The sequence below is a fragment of the Triturus cristatus genome, chromosome 1_1 (assembly GCF_964204655.1).
Source record: "Triturus cristatus chromosome 1_1, aTriCri1.1, whole genome shotgun sequence".
NCBI lineage: Eukaryota > Metazoa > Chordata > Amphibia > Caudata > Salamandridae > Triturus > Triturus cristatus.
The window spans coordinates 1,296,691,246-1,296,706,082 of record NC_140579.1 but is presented as its reverse complement, the minus strand read 5'-3'; the positions used below and the strand labels follow the sequence as shown (position 1 = coordinate 1,296,706,082).

At 47.8% G+C, this 14,837-nt stretch overlaps 1 protein-coding gene across 2 annotated transcripts in view; it reads right to left on the bottom strand.

Annotated features, from left to right (window-relative positions):
- Positions 1 to 14,837, bottom strand: part of CYB561D1 (cytochrome b561 family member D1) — a 113,659-nt gene that overhangs the window by 72,527 nt on the left and 26,295 nt on the right. For both annotated transcript variants that reach the window (XM_085653054.1, XM_085653064.1), the window contains exon 2: positions 4,856 to 4,893. In XM_085653054.1, the coding sequence (XP_085509180.1) occupies positions 4,856 to 4,893 (38 nt within the window). The remainder of the gene's footprint in view (positions 1 to 4,855; positions 4,894 to 14,837) is intronic.

Here is a 14,837-nt window from a genome sequence, read left to right as displayed (position 1 = left end):
TAGATCAATTCTAGGATAGTTTTTCCTAAAATACACTTCAGGCCCTTCCTGGCTTTAAAATTCCAGAAACATCTTCCAGTATTCTTATGAAAATTAAGTATATCGCTATTAAGATGCCATGAGTCAGAATTTGGAAAAAATAAAGACAAATCTATAGTGATCACGTTGTGATCACTAAATAATGTCGGTAAGACTACCAGATCTTTTACTAGAGAAAAGACATCATAGTCAATAATTACATAATCCAAGATTGACTGACTGAAGGGGGATCTATGAGTATAGTTAGCAGGAAAATCGGAGGGAAGCCTACCATTCACTATTATCCCCTCAGTTGCAGAAAGTTCTTCCAATAACAACTTCCCTCTTTTATTAGTTTTAATTTTATTAGGGAAGAGAATCTGAGGGATAAGGTAGGCTTCTTCTTTACATTTATTTCTGAATAACTCTAAACTAGTGTTGGAAACCTTACAATTAAAATCGCCAACTAACAGTACATGGGGGGAAGGATCGAGCTCTTTTAGCTGTTTAATGTATGAAAAGACTTGCTTCAATAAAATATTAAAACATTCATCCGGGGGAATATATACATTTATTATTACTAATGAAGTATTGGTACCCCAGCTTGATTGCGAGCAGAGGGTCACTGCCTGAAAGAGATTCTTTGGATCAACATAATGTGTAAAATTCCATTTCAATCTATTTTACAAGAGGCACGCGAGACCACCTTTTGCATGCCCTTTCTTTGAAGGTAATGCCCTTGCCTCGAGGACAAAATAGTCTTTTCCTGCATATAAACTACTAGAACACCAGGTCTCTTGGAGGCAAATAATGCTAGCTTTCATAGAGAATAAATACTGTAATTTCTCAGCATTATTATGAATACCAGCAGCATTCCAAGAGATTACTTTTAAACTATTGCTAAAGATGTTGAAAAAGCTTAGGATTGTCTAAAGTTTTAGTAGACAAAACCCCAGGCAACCAATTCCACTGAGAATTTTCATTGTTTGGGGGAATATTCTGGGTAAGCGAAACTGGCTTTACCTGAGTCACCCGGCGTGTATTTTTTGAAACAGAAATCTTTAATTCATCATATAGGGAAAAGAGAGTATCTTGACCATTGCCCTGCTGAGAAAGTCTATTTGGAGGGAAACAATTTCTCCCAAAGGGGAGAACAGGTAAAACATCAATTCCCCTACACTGAAAACTCTCGGCCTGTTGTAGAATAAGGTTTAATATAAGTTTAGAATAGAATTTTACCCTAACAAAGGGAGCGGACGCTGTTCCCAATATAGAGACTAAATCAATATCATTAGATTGAATCAATTTTAGGCTCTCAATATCCTTAAAATATTTGAGTAGCCATGCTCTATTTAGGGATAAGTCTGAATCAAATAAGGGTAAAAAATCTACTGTAAATGTATCTACATAGACTTCAGGAATTTTTGAGGGCAAATGCTGGGGCCGTACCTCTCCCACATCCAAAGCAGGAAAAACGGGGGCAAAAGGATCAAGAGCTACAGACCGCCCAGGCGATTCTACCTCGGGCAGGGGAGTTGCCCATCTCCCTACATCCGATGGGGGACCGTTCCCAGGGCAATCAGAAATAATTTCTGTGCCCGGGACTGAGAGCTTTAAGATATCAGAAGAATGGGAAACCACCTCCTTGCACATTAATTCTCCCGTCATTTGGAACTTAGAGTCTAAGACCTGGGAATCCTCAAAAATGATTTGTTTCTGCTTTTTCTTTCTGAATCTACGGATTGGTTTCCTCTTTTTTCCTAGATTCTTTCTTTGTTTTCTAATTTTTCCCTTTTCAACCCCCCCTGATCCCTTTGATTCAGGTAAAAAGATTGAAAATAGTTCTCTTTCAAGATTTGGAGCAGCAACCTCAATGATTTCTTCTTCAATTTCAAGGTCGCAAAGCTTTGCGTAATTAGATACGGGTAAAATGGGAGCTACAGGGGGCTTAATTTGAACTGAGTTTTCATTTTCATTTAAGAGCACACTACCCAACTCATGCCCCAGAGGGCTTACTTTAGAAACAACATCAGGAACCTTTTCCGGAGCTTTTAACACTAAGGCTTTTAGTATCTGGGTGACTGATTCCAGAATGCAATCGGAACTTCCCACAAATTTACTCAATAACTGTAGGATGGATGCCAGCAGATGTTCCAATGCAATCAAGGAATCAGAAATCGGTTTTTCCACTTTATCATAACCGAGTAGACCCTTATGACCAGTGTCAGATAAATTAAGCAGTGGACTCATGGAAAAATTAGACTGAGAAAAAATATCTGGCAATTTTAGAGAAGGGGTACTACTAAAAAGAAAGAGACCAGAGGAAGAAACACCAGTCGGGGGTTTAATCACTTCAGGTAAATTCAAAGGACCGTCAGCTAAGTATCAACCACAGAGCTCCAGGTCAATACTGGACAACTGAGAAACTCCCTTACTGTCCGTCATTAATTGTGGACCTCCAATGGGGTCAGCAAGGGGAAACTCTGCAGAGACAGCAGGCGCATTGGTTTGCTGCCCAGTCTTAGGATAAAAAGAAACATCCCCATTATTTCCTGACCTATCAGATGGCGGTGGGAAGGGATCTTCAGGCGGAGGGATGTCTGACTGATCTTTTTTCCCCCTGCTAGATACCGTCTTCTCCCAAAATTGAGGCAGCAGGGACTGACCCTTTAGTAGCAAATTACTAGAAGATCTGTTGCTAGGGGAAATGGGTTTTGACATTATACAGACCCTATCCCCTATTACTCTCCCGGACCGTAGTTTTTTGGCTGACATCTTTATATAACAAAGTACTATAACCCCAAAAGAATACAATAAATATATGTTAAAATTAAAAGAAGATGAAATATTTGAGGGAGAGTGACGAAGGGTTCCTAATCACAAGGAGAATGTGCACACCAGAAAAATATAATACAAATGATAAAAGATATTTTAACACAATCGATAAATAGATAGGCCCAGTCCAGTCTCCTCGAGCCTCTGAGGGCCACAGAGGGCCCGCCCTTTGCCCGGGCTTAGCCCGGCACTGCCCGCGCGCTGTCCCGCGACGCGGGAGGTATGCAGAAATTTAAAGCGCCTCCGGGCGCGTGAATAACGTCACCTGATTGGCCCACCGGAGCAGGGGCGGCTGGGGTGTGTAGTTGTCTCCACTCGGCGGCCGCGATTTCAGCAAGGCGACGGCGGGAGAAAATGGGTCCAGGAGCAGCCAGAGCTACAGCAAGGAGCTGCAGGTAAGTTTTAAATGGGTCCCAGAGTTCGCCACAGCATCAGGGCAACACCCGCTCCCCCGGAGGTATGCAGAAATTTAAAGCGCTTCCGGGCGCGTGAATAACGTCACCTGATTGGCCCACCGGAGCAGGGGAGGCTGGGGTGTGTAGTTGTCTCCACTCGGCGGCCGCGATTTCAGCAAGGCGACGGCGGGAGAAAATGGGTCCAGGAGCAGCCAGAGCTACAGCAAGGAGCTGCAGGTAAGTTTTAAATGGGTCCCAGAGTTCGCCACAGCGTCAGGGCAACACCCATGTCACTACGGTAGATACACGGACTATGTGCATGAGAGGTGTCTCACCAGTGCGCATGCTCTTAGACATAGGTTCAACTCTTAAACTAGCTAGAAAACCTATTACTGGTGCATGTTATGTTATGCAGTGAAATGGGAACGCTTTGGGACATGGACCACATTGGTACCTTTACAGCTACAGTACAGCACACTGTCTGTCACCAGTCTAAAGAATGTTCTTATTTCACCACAGCCTCAATCACTAGTGGAAAAAGCAGTACACATGTTAGCTGCCTGGAGAGCCATCATGTTCAATGTTCGCCATACTTGCGCCACTAAAAAAAAACAGACACTTTTTGGTACTTTTGCGACACAGCTGCATCTTCCAACCCTACATTTAAAGCGGACCAAGCAAGATGGATTGTCAGATGCGTTCAGCAACGTTATACTAAAGTCAAGGGCACACAACATGATCTCCAAAGATCGTAATCCACTCATAAGAAAGGACCCACAGTGGCATTTTGGGGAATTATTCCATTAGCAGATTTTGTAAGGTTGCCACCTGGACGGCCATTTATTAAACAGTACTGTGTGGGCATTCCTGTTCGACAAGAAGCATTAGTCAGACAGACTGTGCTTAAAGCAGTGCTCCACACTACTTCCACTTCTGCTCACAAGCCACAGAATCAGAGGTGTGGCTAATGAGGTTCATTCCCTGTCCAGCCTGTGATCTACAGCTAGACAAGCTGCAAACAGAAAATGTTACTTCCCTGTAACAAACAGTCTGTATTTTGATGCAGTGCTGAAGATTTACATGTGCCCTACCCATCTGCCTGACAGAGAGCACCAGATAACACTCGTGAACTTGATTTAAATTATTTCTACTCTAGTATTAGCATTTTTCTTTCTAGTACACAGACATTACTTCATTTCTACACACACACACATTTACACTTGAGGGGAAAAACATGATCTATGTTGGAGTCTGTGTCCTGGTCCAATGTGGTTTCAGGAAAGGGGCCGAAGTCACAGCATCTGATTAGGGCACTAGAGGCTGCACACCGACTGTTATAGGTAGGCAACGTTTTCCTTCTCTTACCTGGGCTGGGTGAAGGCACGCCAGAGAATAGGTGCAAAACACCTTAGAATCATGATCACAGAAGCATAAACAAATTGAGATTACTGGGCCAATACTGGTCCCTAAAGTGTCGTTCCATGTTTTATGCGGGACATAATTACTAGATCGTAATTGAGTACGGTGACCTATAGGAGCTTTTTGTGAGATTACTTTACACCCTCCCACAGACCCCGATGTATTATATTTTAGTGCATCATACTTACCGCCAAAGCCATGAAGACGGGATGCCAGGAAAAGAGACCTGCGAGGAGAAGCAGTAAAAGAAGTCAGCACCAAAAACGGGGGCTACAGACGATATTCCACACAATACCACTCTCCCCAGCCACCCCCCAATGCCCCTACTGATGACTGCAACAGAGATGCTCAAAACATCGTCTAGCAATCTGATCTGATGGCCATATGTTCATGTTGCCCAACGCTATGCCAGTGGTGCCTATGTGCTGTGATCAGAGCGTCCCAGCTCACTGCCCCACCTCACAAGCACGCTCTCCAAATTATAAGTGGTAAAGTGATAGAAAACAACCCATACCAAATCAGAGAGTGAGACATTACCAAGGCTGCTACCCACAACATGTGCCTAACATTGCTGAACACCTCAGAAAACATCCAGTGATGCTACCCACACACAAAACCAATAACTGGCTATTCTTGAAATGTCCCACAGGGTGGCATTATCCAGAGAGCAGGAGTGTTCACAAAATGGGTTTTAATTATACTTCAAGTGCCCCTCAAGTATCAAATTGAAGGCTTCATGCGGTCATCAAATCTGTTCTCGACATGGCGCCTGTCCTGGTTTTAGCACTGACAATTGTTTACAACTAGAAAGAGCTTTATTTGTGAGCCGCACAATCGTTTCATTGAGTGACAAAAGGTATAAAAGAGCAGAAGCAAAAAACAGTGCTGATTAACATTACTTTGTTAGAGCGTATTTTCTGCAACTTATAGTGTTCAGGTTGCTATGTTCCAAACAGTAAAGGAGGTCTTGTGGTACATGAACTGTCCCCTATCACTTCTGTTTAAAATTATGTTTTCAAGAATCCAAAATTATTTACAGTTAAAAGGGAAAAAGTGCTAGGTTGAGGCTGGGAAAACGAGTGGCAGATCTGTTTGGCAGTGGCGGTTCCTCTTTGAGGGTGTTGGTGCGTCGCCCCCCTATATTTGCAGCCCCTATTTGTGCCCTCCCCCATCCTCAGTATTAAACTGAAAACTCCAGAAATTATTTATATGACTGTCTGCGTCAGCTTTTATTCAGTCGCGGTCTAGTTGTTAAGTGCCAGAAGGTGGGAGGGGCTAAATCGTCTTAACGTTACATAGATGCGCCAGTCTTGCACTCTTTAAAGTGGCAGTGCGCATGTGAGGTTGGACGGCAGCCTTTCAGCGGCCAGCCCAACATGCGTACTAACCGCCTCTCTCACCTGCTCAATATTGAGCTGGGGGGAATCACAGCTGCAGCCCCGCGCTCTCCTAATGAGCGCTAACTTCGCCTGCCCAATCCAATCCGAACACCACTCTCGTGCTGTGTGTTAATAACATAAAGCAAAGCGCAGTGTCTGGATTGGTGCAGTTAGCAGCACTCTGGTGGTGACGTGAGGCAGGCGCAGCGTGGGGGGTGAGATTAAGTGTTCAGATCACATGCTGCTTCGTGTTCGGAGGAGTCAATTCTTTCTCCTGCTCCTAACCTGTTTTGAAGCAGCCTGTTGCGGGCCCCCTATCCTGCCAGAGAAGCTGCTGGCGCTGTGCAATGTTTCGACCGGTCGACCTAAATTTGACCAGAAACCAGGTAAGACTCTTTTCCAGAATAGGGCCGGGGAGGGGGGTTTGCCGAGAGGCGCCAAAACCTCTGCTCAGCCTGGGTGTAAAAAGCATCCAACCGCACAACCTCCCTGCTGCAATCACAAGTGGGACGCAGTGTCTCTAAAACTGGAGCCAGGGAAATAATAAGCAGGGACAACACAGCGAGGTCTTTGCTAAAGTTCTGGAAACCCTTACTCCGAATATTGGAAGAATGGTTTCATCATGACTCAGCACTGCTGAGATTTCTAAATAGAGCCGGACCAAAAGGCTGATTTATTTTAAAACGGGTTTGGATGGAGCTGTGTCTGTGTGCGCACAAAGCAATATGTGTCTCGTTTAGTTTTCAAATTAAGTGCCCAATTGCTATCCCGTTTAGAAAGATGCAGCATGGCCTGTCCCACGTGCTGGCGCAGCTCCACTATTTTTTTAATGTTATTTTTGTGTGTGCCAAACAGTGCAACATTCGTCTTCACCCGAGCATCTGTCTGTAATGCGTACAAACAGCTATGTCAAAATCTGAATGTAGTGGTATGGCAAAAGTGAATCATTTCTAGATCTGTTTATTTACACACAAGGGTTGTGTTTAGCCGGCTTCCAATCGTTTAATTGTGACAGCTAGGAACGCTGAGCGACATGGAGATAAAACTATTTGCCGAGAAGAACATATCTTGATCAAGCGAGGGAGCCATGATTAGCATAGAGGTCTCCTTGTTCGTCTGTGGTAACTTTCACCAGAACTAGGCCACATAACTCCCTTATGTGCCATGCATGTCATGTGTGAGGTGTGCACGGCCTCTCTCTGTAGCTGGCACCGATAGCAGCCATATTTGTCCTGGTACCTGGTAATTATTGTCCTGTGCATGGCACACCGAACACAGGCATGAGGGTGTGCAGCCAGGGTGCTTCTCAAAGAAAAAGAGGACTTTACACACAGCTGCCAAGGGGCCCCGGGACACCTCAGACAGGTCTGGCACTTTAGGTAACAGCATATTGTCACTGCGCGCACCCCGCCATCCTCAATCTCTGCCAGCTTCCATCTGTACAGCTTCAAGAGGGGGCTGCATGCAGACACCAGAAGTATTTCTGAAATGGCGATCCATGCAGGAGGATCTCTGCAGGGGCGGTGGGAAGGGATACCCTGCAGGGGGTTGTGTGAAAGCACTTTGTGAGAGGGCATGTTGCACTGGCTGTGCACCGAGGCATGTTGCAGAGGCATTTTAACGTGCTTTTTGTTCATGCCGATCTGTGTAAAACCATTGCGCTGAGGATTAATGTACAGGGCACCGTGCCGGGGTCTGTTATGTAGCGTTCACAGTACGAGTTCAACATCTAAATGTAATTTACAGGGTTGTTGTGCACAGGCCTTTTATGCATTGGTATCATGGAGTAATGTACATACGACTTTTAGGTCTCGGCTAGCAAAGGCTGCGCTTGCGCAGTCTCACTCGCGAGATTTAATGACTTGGAGAAGAGGGGCTTGAACCCGCCCCTCTTCTCTCCTCTTCTCCATTGGCTGGCCTCTGAAATGCTGGTCAGCCATTGGAGAAGAGGTTTGTCTCTCCAAACAAGCCCCGTCTCTTTGCGATTCGGGGGCGTGTTTTTTTCGAATCTTTCTCTGGGCGTGTTTTTTTAACACACGCCCACAAGACAGCATGTCGTGCTCACGCTGCCCACACGCGCCAGTCGGCTCTCTGATTGGTTGGCAACTACCAAATAAGCACTGTGATTGGTGGACCTTGTCAACCAATCAGAGAGCCTACTGGCGCGTGCAGGCAGCGTGAGCAAGACACGCTGTAGACTCGCGTGGTGCGATGCAGGGCTGTATTCCGTGTTGACGAAAATGCGTGCCCAGGTAGGTCTTCCCCCTCCTCGCCGTCGCTCTGCATTGCTTCGGGCCGGTCTAGGGCCCCCTGCAGGCTCTGGGAGCCGAACTTGCGCAGCGCCTCTTGGTTCCAATTCCACTTCCCCACGCCCACCCTCCCCCCGCTGTGTCTATCGCCCCCGCCCCCCCCCACACCCCCGGGGATCTCGGTCAGGTTTCAGCTCAAGTATTTCCCATCCCCTGTCCTTCGCTTCAGCCTCCACGCCCCCTCACACCGCACCTGTATGATGTCGAAGACCCGGTGCTGCTCGGCGTACACCCCCAGCTCCGGGGGCACCTGCAGGGGTCGGGCGCAGACGTCCATGGGGCCAGTGCCTGGGTTGGGAGGGCGAGGGCAGAAGCCGCCTTCAAACTTCAGCACAGAGTGCAGCCGCTAACCGCCCCTAGCAACCGTTGTCTCCAAGGACTCTGCAACGGGGAACAACCTTTACAACGCAACTTTTACAACGCACTGCCATTACAACAAAACTGTTACAACGCGAGTGCATTGACAACGCAGGACATTACAACGCAAGTCTTTACATCGACTTGCACCAGATGGCGTGCTAACATTAAAAATAGTGTAGTTTACTATCCCAACACCTTCCCTACTGTTACGTGGACTGGAGTTGGAATAGTAAATTACACTTTTTTAATGTTAGCACGCCATCTAGTGCAAGTCGATGTAAAGACTTGCGTTGTAATGTCCTGCGTTGTCAATGCACTCGCGTTGTAAAACTTTTGTTGTAACAGCATGTGTTGTAACAGCATGCGTTGTAACGTCATACATCCCTCTGCAACGTCATCAGCGTGCACCGCGGGAGCCGGCGGGAGCAGAAGAGAGGAACGAGTCGAGGAGCAGAGCCTGGAGGCCAGGCAGCCTTAACCTCAGGCGGCGAGGCAATCTAGAGTCTAGGCCGGCCAGGGGCTCTTCAGAACAAGTCACGCCGGCTCAGTCGATGGAGACCCAGCCTCACCTCTCCAGCCCTGTATTTCCAACTATTTCCAATCCCCCACTCCTGTCTACCCCTGTCTCATAGTCCATCACAGGCCCCTGCTCAATCCACCACCAGTCCAGCCTCTCGATGCACACCCATCCTACACTTCAGCCACACTCCTCCGTAGCGATGGTTGCCCCCTCCTCAGAGAATAAAGTGCCCATTTGTCCACACTGTGCAACTTCCCCTACACCACGAGCCCAGCCTCGCAGTGTAGTGCAGCCTCCTAGGTCCAGCATCAGCCACCAGTGCAAACTCAGTCTAATCCAGCCCCTGTCCTCTCAATAAAGCCTAACAGCTCTTCACCACCCCTTCAGTGCAGCCTAACAGATATCTACCCTTATCTTTAATCTGAAACTCCCAACTGCGAGTGGCGTTCTTCTTTCTTATTTCTTTATGCTATTGTATATAGCAGGAACTCCAGCCGAAGGTACAAGAGCGCTATACATTTGCGCTAGTTACATTATAGAAGGTCACATTCATTTTGGTAGGCACCGGGGAGATTGAGTGATTTGGCCAGAATCACAAGATGTTGAGCCTAATGCCAGACTCGAATCCAGTTTCAAAGTTGGCAGCTCTAGCTGTTACACCACATCCTCTATACTTTCAGGCTAGACAGAAAAGACAGACGTGGCATGGTTACATATCTGAATTTATCCAAGCTTATAGGTTGAGCGGATCGGGCCAATGTTCATCTGGGGTCTTTTACCCAGCATGCCATCTTAGATGACCAGCCATATGCAAATCACCCTGCTCGAGTGAGAACAGTCCAGCAGCTCTGATTGGGACTCGCCTGCTGTGTGTAGCTTGGTTCCAGTGGCACAATTGTATTGTAATTGCATTTATATAGCGCTTACTACCCCTGACAAGGCGTCGAAGCGCTTGAGCACAGAACCCATGGCATACCCTAGCCACTTCGGCCGGTACATCAAAGACACAACATGAGATGGGATTGAAGAAGGCTTGTAATCCGTCTAAACCCTTGCTAGCATTCCTACTCGTCACACTCTTGTCCCCCATGCATTTCATTTTCACTTAAAACCCATCCATATGCAAATCAGTCTTGACCCTGCTCCAATCGGAAGAGCCCAGCGGCTGGGACTCTGCTTGGAAGTCCGCCCACCAGGGGCTAAGTGAGCCCCTTCACTCCAACGCGCCCCAGCTCCCTTAGATGCTAAAATCAGGAGCCTATAATGACAGGATTATTAGGGAACATTGGTCCGGCCCACAGCCATGATAGGCCGGGAAACTGCGGCGGGGCCAGCTACCAGCAAGGATCAAGGCGCACGGCCAGGCCGCCCTCTGGAGACGGCGTGCGCTGGAAGACATTCCAGGTCTACCCCACTCTCTCGACTGACAAATTAATAAAACAATGAACATTAAGACAAAGTTACCGGGCTTTTGCTAACAGACGGAGAAGATGTGTTCTCCAAATTAAAACGGAACACTTCCCGAAATATTCTTTTGAGCCATTTAATAAAATATATTGAACAAATATGTAATGCAAGACAAACACGCCTCGGTGCCTGGCTGATCAGTGTGAGCGGAAGGAGCCGAGCTGTAAAATGTTCAACTCGCTGCTCGGAAGATTCCAGCATCTCAGTCAATCTCTGCTATTTGCACTGAGCGCCAGCGCCAAGCCGTGAAATGCGGCTTCTATGCGCCAGCTCATTTAAGAGCGTGGCGCAGTACCAGTGTTGTTACTCGTGCGGTCAACGGAAGGTCAAAGGTCACCTCAGTGGCGTAAGGCATAATGATGGGGGTTGCCCTGCAGAAGTGATGAGGGACCCCGGAATCTCCGAGACTGCACATATGTTCGTTGGCCTTGGCCTGGATGGGGGTCCCCTGAAAGGTTTTGGAGCTCCCGGAAAGGTTGGTTGGGGGGGGGGGGGGGGGGAGGTGTTCCTGCTCCGCAGTGCCCTGCGTTACTCCACTAGTGCACCTACGTCACAGGCTTTACATACATCTGCACACATTTGTACTGGGCTGCTCACGTAGGGAGCGATATACAGAGATTAGAACAAACCTAAACTAGGGTCTGTGTAACTCCCACCTACGAATGCACGAGGAAGTGGAACACATGACTTACGACTGGTAACCCTCTATTGGGTCTGGGTACTTTATGGAACCTCAGATCTCTCCTTTACAATAATCCCAGGCACCAGACTGGGTCCAGTGTCCGTGTGCTGGGAGATGGGGCATGGACTCCATGGTGGCCTGAGGCCACAGAAGAACGGACAGCGCCGATGATATGATATGCTAGGAGCTATTTATAGCGCACTGTCACTCATGACTGAGCATCCTGGCGCTAGGACAGCAACAAACACAGTAAACCACCACCTAACACATAAGAATGTAGTATGAAGAACCGAGGGGAGAAAGCTGAACCTACAACTCCGTCGGTCGAACGCCTACAGGAATCATCAGACAGAGAAACAAGCCACGTTTGGGGACGTTTCCTGAAATCCGTTTCACTCTTGGTAAATCTGAAAGGGACAGGGAGAGGATTCAGATGTTGGCCCCCCTTACAGAGAGATTCGTTTAGGGTGTGAAAACAGGGATGGCTAGCACATTAAGGTGGGAAGATTTCAAGGTGACTTCTATTGGATTGTCAATTATTACCTTTTTCCTATTTCACAGTTATGCCCTCCCCCCTCTAATCATCTTATTGTGTTATGATCTTTTTATGTGGTATTATGTAAAGCTCTTTGATTTTGAGTCTAGTACGCGCTATATAAAAAGCTTTAAATATACACACACACTGTATGCACACCTCTGTGGAGAAAAGAGCTAACCTGCTTTGTGCATCCCCAAAATATGTACATATAGGCTGCATCGGTAAGGAAGAGGGTTTTTTACTAAAACACCCCTCTTCCTTATTGATGCACCCTACATGTACATATTTTGGGGATAGATGGGTGAAACATCCCCCTCACGTTGTCAGCACCCTGTGGGAGAAGGAAAGGGAGCATTACTCTGTTATCATGCACACATATGGGGAGGTTGAACACTTTACACACTGTTTAGGCATAGGAGGGTTGGAGCAATCCCTCATAGAAACTGTAGGCACACCTCTGATGGCTGAAAGCATTGAACAAACCCACCTCCAGCCTCCTCACCCTTCAAAGAAATCTGAAGACTTGGATGAAGTATTGCATTGAGAAAACATAAGTTGAATTGAATTCATGATTGAAGAGGACAAGAAGGGTTAATTATCTTACATGTTTTCCAAACCCGCTCACCCTGCACACATTTTATATACAGTAGACGAGCAAGCAAAGGAGGAAGTGGTAAGGAGATGTTTTTTGTGTGCCTCTTCATTCGTATGAGTTTCCAGAGTGTGGGCATTGTGTTTGTGTGGGCACTCATCTATGCATATTAATGTGTTCGTAAGGATGTGTGTATATGCGTGCTTTGCGGTGAATGGCTATACCGGTTGTGTTTGTGTATTTAGAGCAGACGATTGTCACGCCCTCATAAACACCTTTCAATAACTGTGTGTGTGTGTGTGTGTGTGTGTGTGTGTAGGTGGGTCTGTGGGTGGCTCTATTTGTGTGTGTGGCTCTGTGTGTGGGTGCAAATGCAATAGGTCTCGCATTTGAGATTCATTAAGCTATTGACATTGTAAATAACAAAGCCGTTTCTTTAAATGTTTTAAAAAATAAAACAAACAAAAATAATGTCATGAGCAATGCCAATAGCTCTAACTTTAACAATGCCGAGACCATTGCATTGTAAATGCTGGTTTGTATAAGCAATGGTCAGCAGCATCTTCCAGGAGTTTTTTGCATCGGTTATAGTAAAAGGGCACCCAGTACTGAACAGAATACAGCGCCAATGTGTTGGTTTCTTACGATGGAAGCATGAAGCAGGAGCATCATGAAGGGGTGTTTTCATGGCTTTTCGATGTGCAACATGATGGAAGGGCAATATGTACATAGAAGATAGAATTGTTTACAAGAAAAGTTTTCGACTTGGACATCTACCTCTATGCCTTCCGCAAATTAAACAAGCATTTACAATGCAATGGTCTCGGCATTGTTAAAGTTAGAGCTATTGGCATTGCTCATGACATTATTTTTGTTTATGTTTTTGTCTTTAAAACATTTAAAGAAACGGCATTGTTATTTACAATGTCAATAGCTTAAGAAAACTAGGCGAACGGAAACGAAGGAATTTGTCCAGGAGCACACGGTGTACTACAATTCCCACGGCGCACTGGAGAGCCAGGAAGCTGACGTATGTCGACCCCGGAAAACAGGTTCACCCATGCCACTTAAGGTTACGTTAAGTAGCGGGCCTTGGACGTGCACACCCATTTGTTGGCGGTCTCAGAATTCAGCTGGTGCAGTTAGGAACATGCAAGACACGGGCGGAGGGTGAAGACAGCTGCCACCTTCCCCACTCCCGCGTGATCGCCCTATGACCCGTCATTATAAGGCGGGGAGGGGCAATAATCGGTGACAGACTACATGCTCACCAATGCAATTAGCATATGAATGTGACAATCCCATTAACCCCGATGCAAATTTGTCTCCTTCCTGCAGTTTATTTAAAATGATACATGTTCTGAGATTCCAAAGATGCCCAATACCAGCAGTAGGAGAACTAACTCCGAGCAACCTGGCGGTCAGTCCTGCCCCAAACCGCTAGGCCGCCCAGACTACTAAACTTTCTCATCCTGCTGCCAACTCAGCCCGGAGTTGCACCTCAGTTACACGCACCGTAGGGACTACCAGGCGCTCCTGCTTCTCCTCGCATACCCCAGGAAAGCAGCACAGAACGTGTCCCGCGGTTTCGGTGCCCTCCCTGAGGCTCGCTGCCGGCCCTGCTCCCCGGGCAGCGCCATGTTGTGGTCCCCCAGCTCCCCCGGACTCACCTTGGCGATGGCCTTCCTGTAGCGGGTCACTGCCTGCTGGATGAGCCTGGAGACCTGTAGGTTGCCGTCCCCGCAGGGCACCACCACCCGGGTCCTCCCGAAGCACACGGTCACTTTCATGCTGCCGCTGGCCGGCGCCGCTCCCCGGAGCAGCGCGGGCCCGGCTCAGCAGAGCTCTCACCCCGGGCACCGGCATGCGCGGCCAGCCCGAGCCCCCAGCCGGAGCCAGGGAAGGAAAACAATTGAGATCCCTTGAAAAGTGTTGCAGCAACGCGGCCCGATCCCTCCCGCGTGCAGCCGCGACTCCTGCCGGCCTTAGGAGGCTACAACTCCGGCTCCATGTCCAGGAAAGAGCGGCGGAGCCAGGCCTGCGCCATGCTCCAGCTCCAAAGGTGCTACCGCCCGATCTTCTCCTCCAGCCACCACCTGTTCAGCATATGCCGCCCGGGCACATAGGGGAGCACCAGCCGTGGGAGGCAGGCGAGCCAAGGAAAATAAATATATAACCCTACACAGGCTCCAGCAGCGGCACACAGGGGGAAGCCGCCAGACCGGTCTGTCTCCCCTCCATGGACGCTGAGAGCATTGCTGCTGCCGTGCTTATGAAATTAGAGCTTCGCCATCAGTGCCAGGGGAGGAGGAGGGAGGGGGCG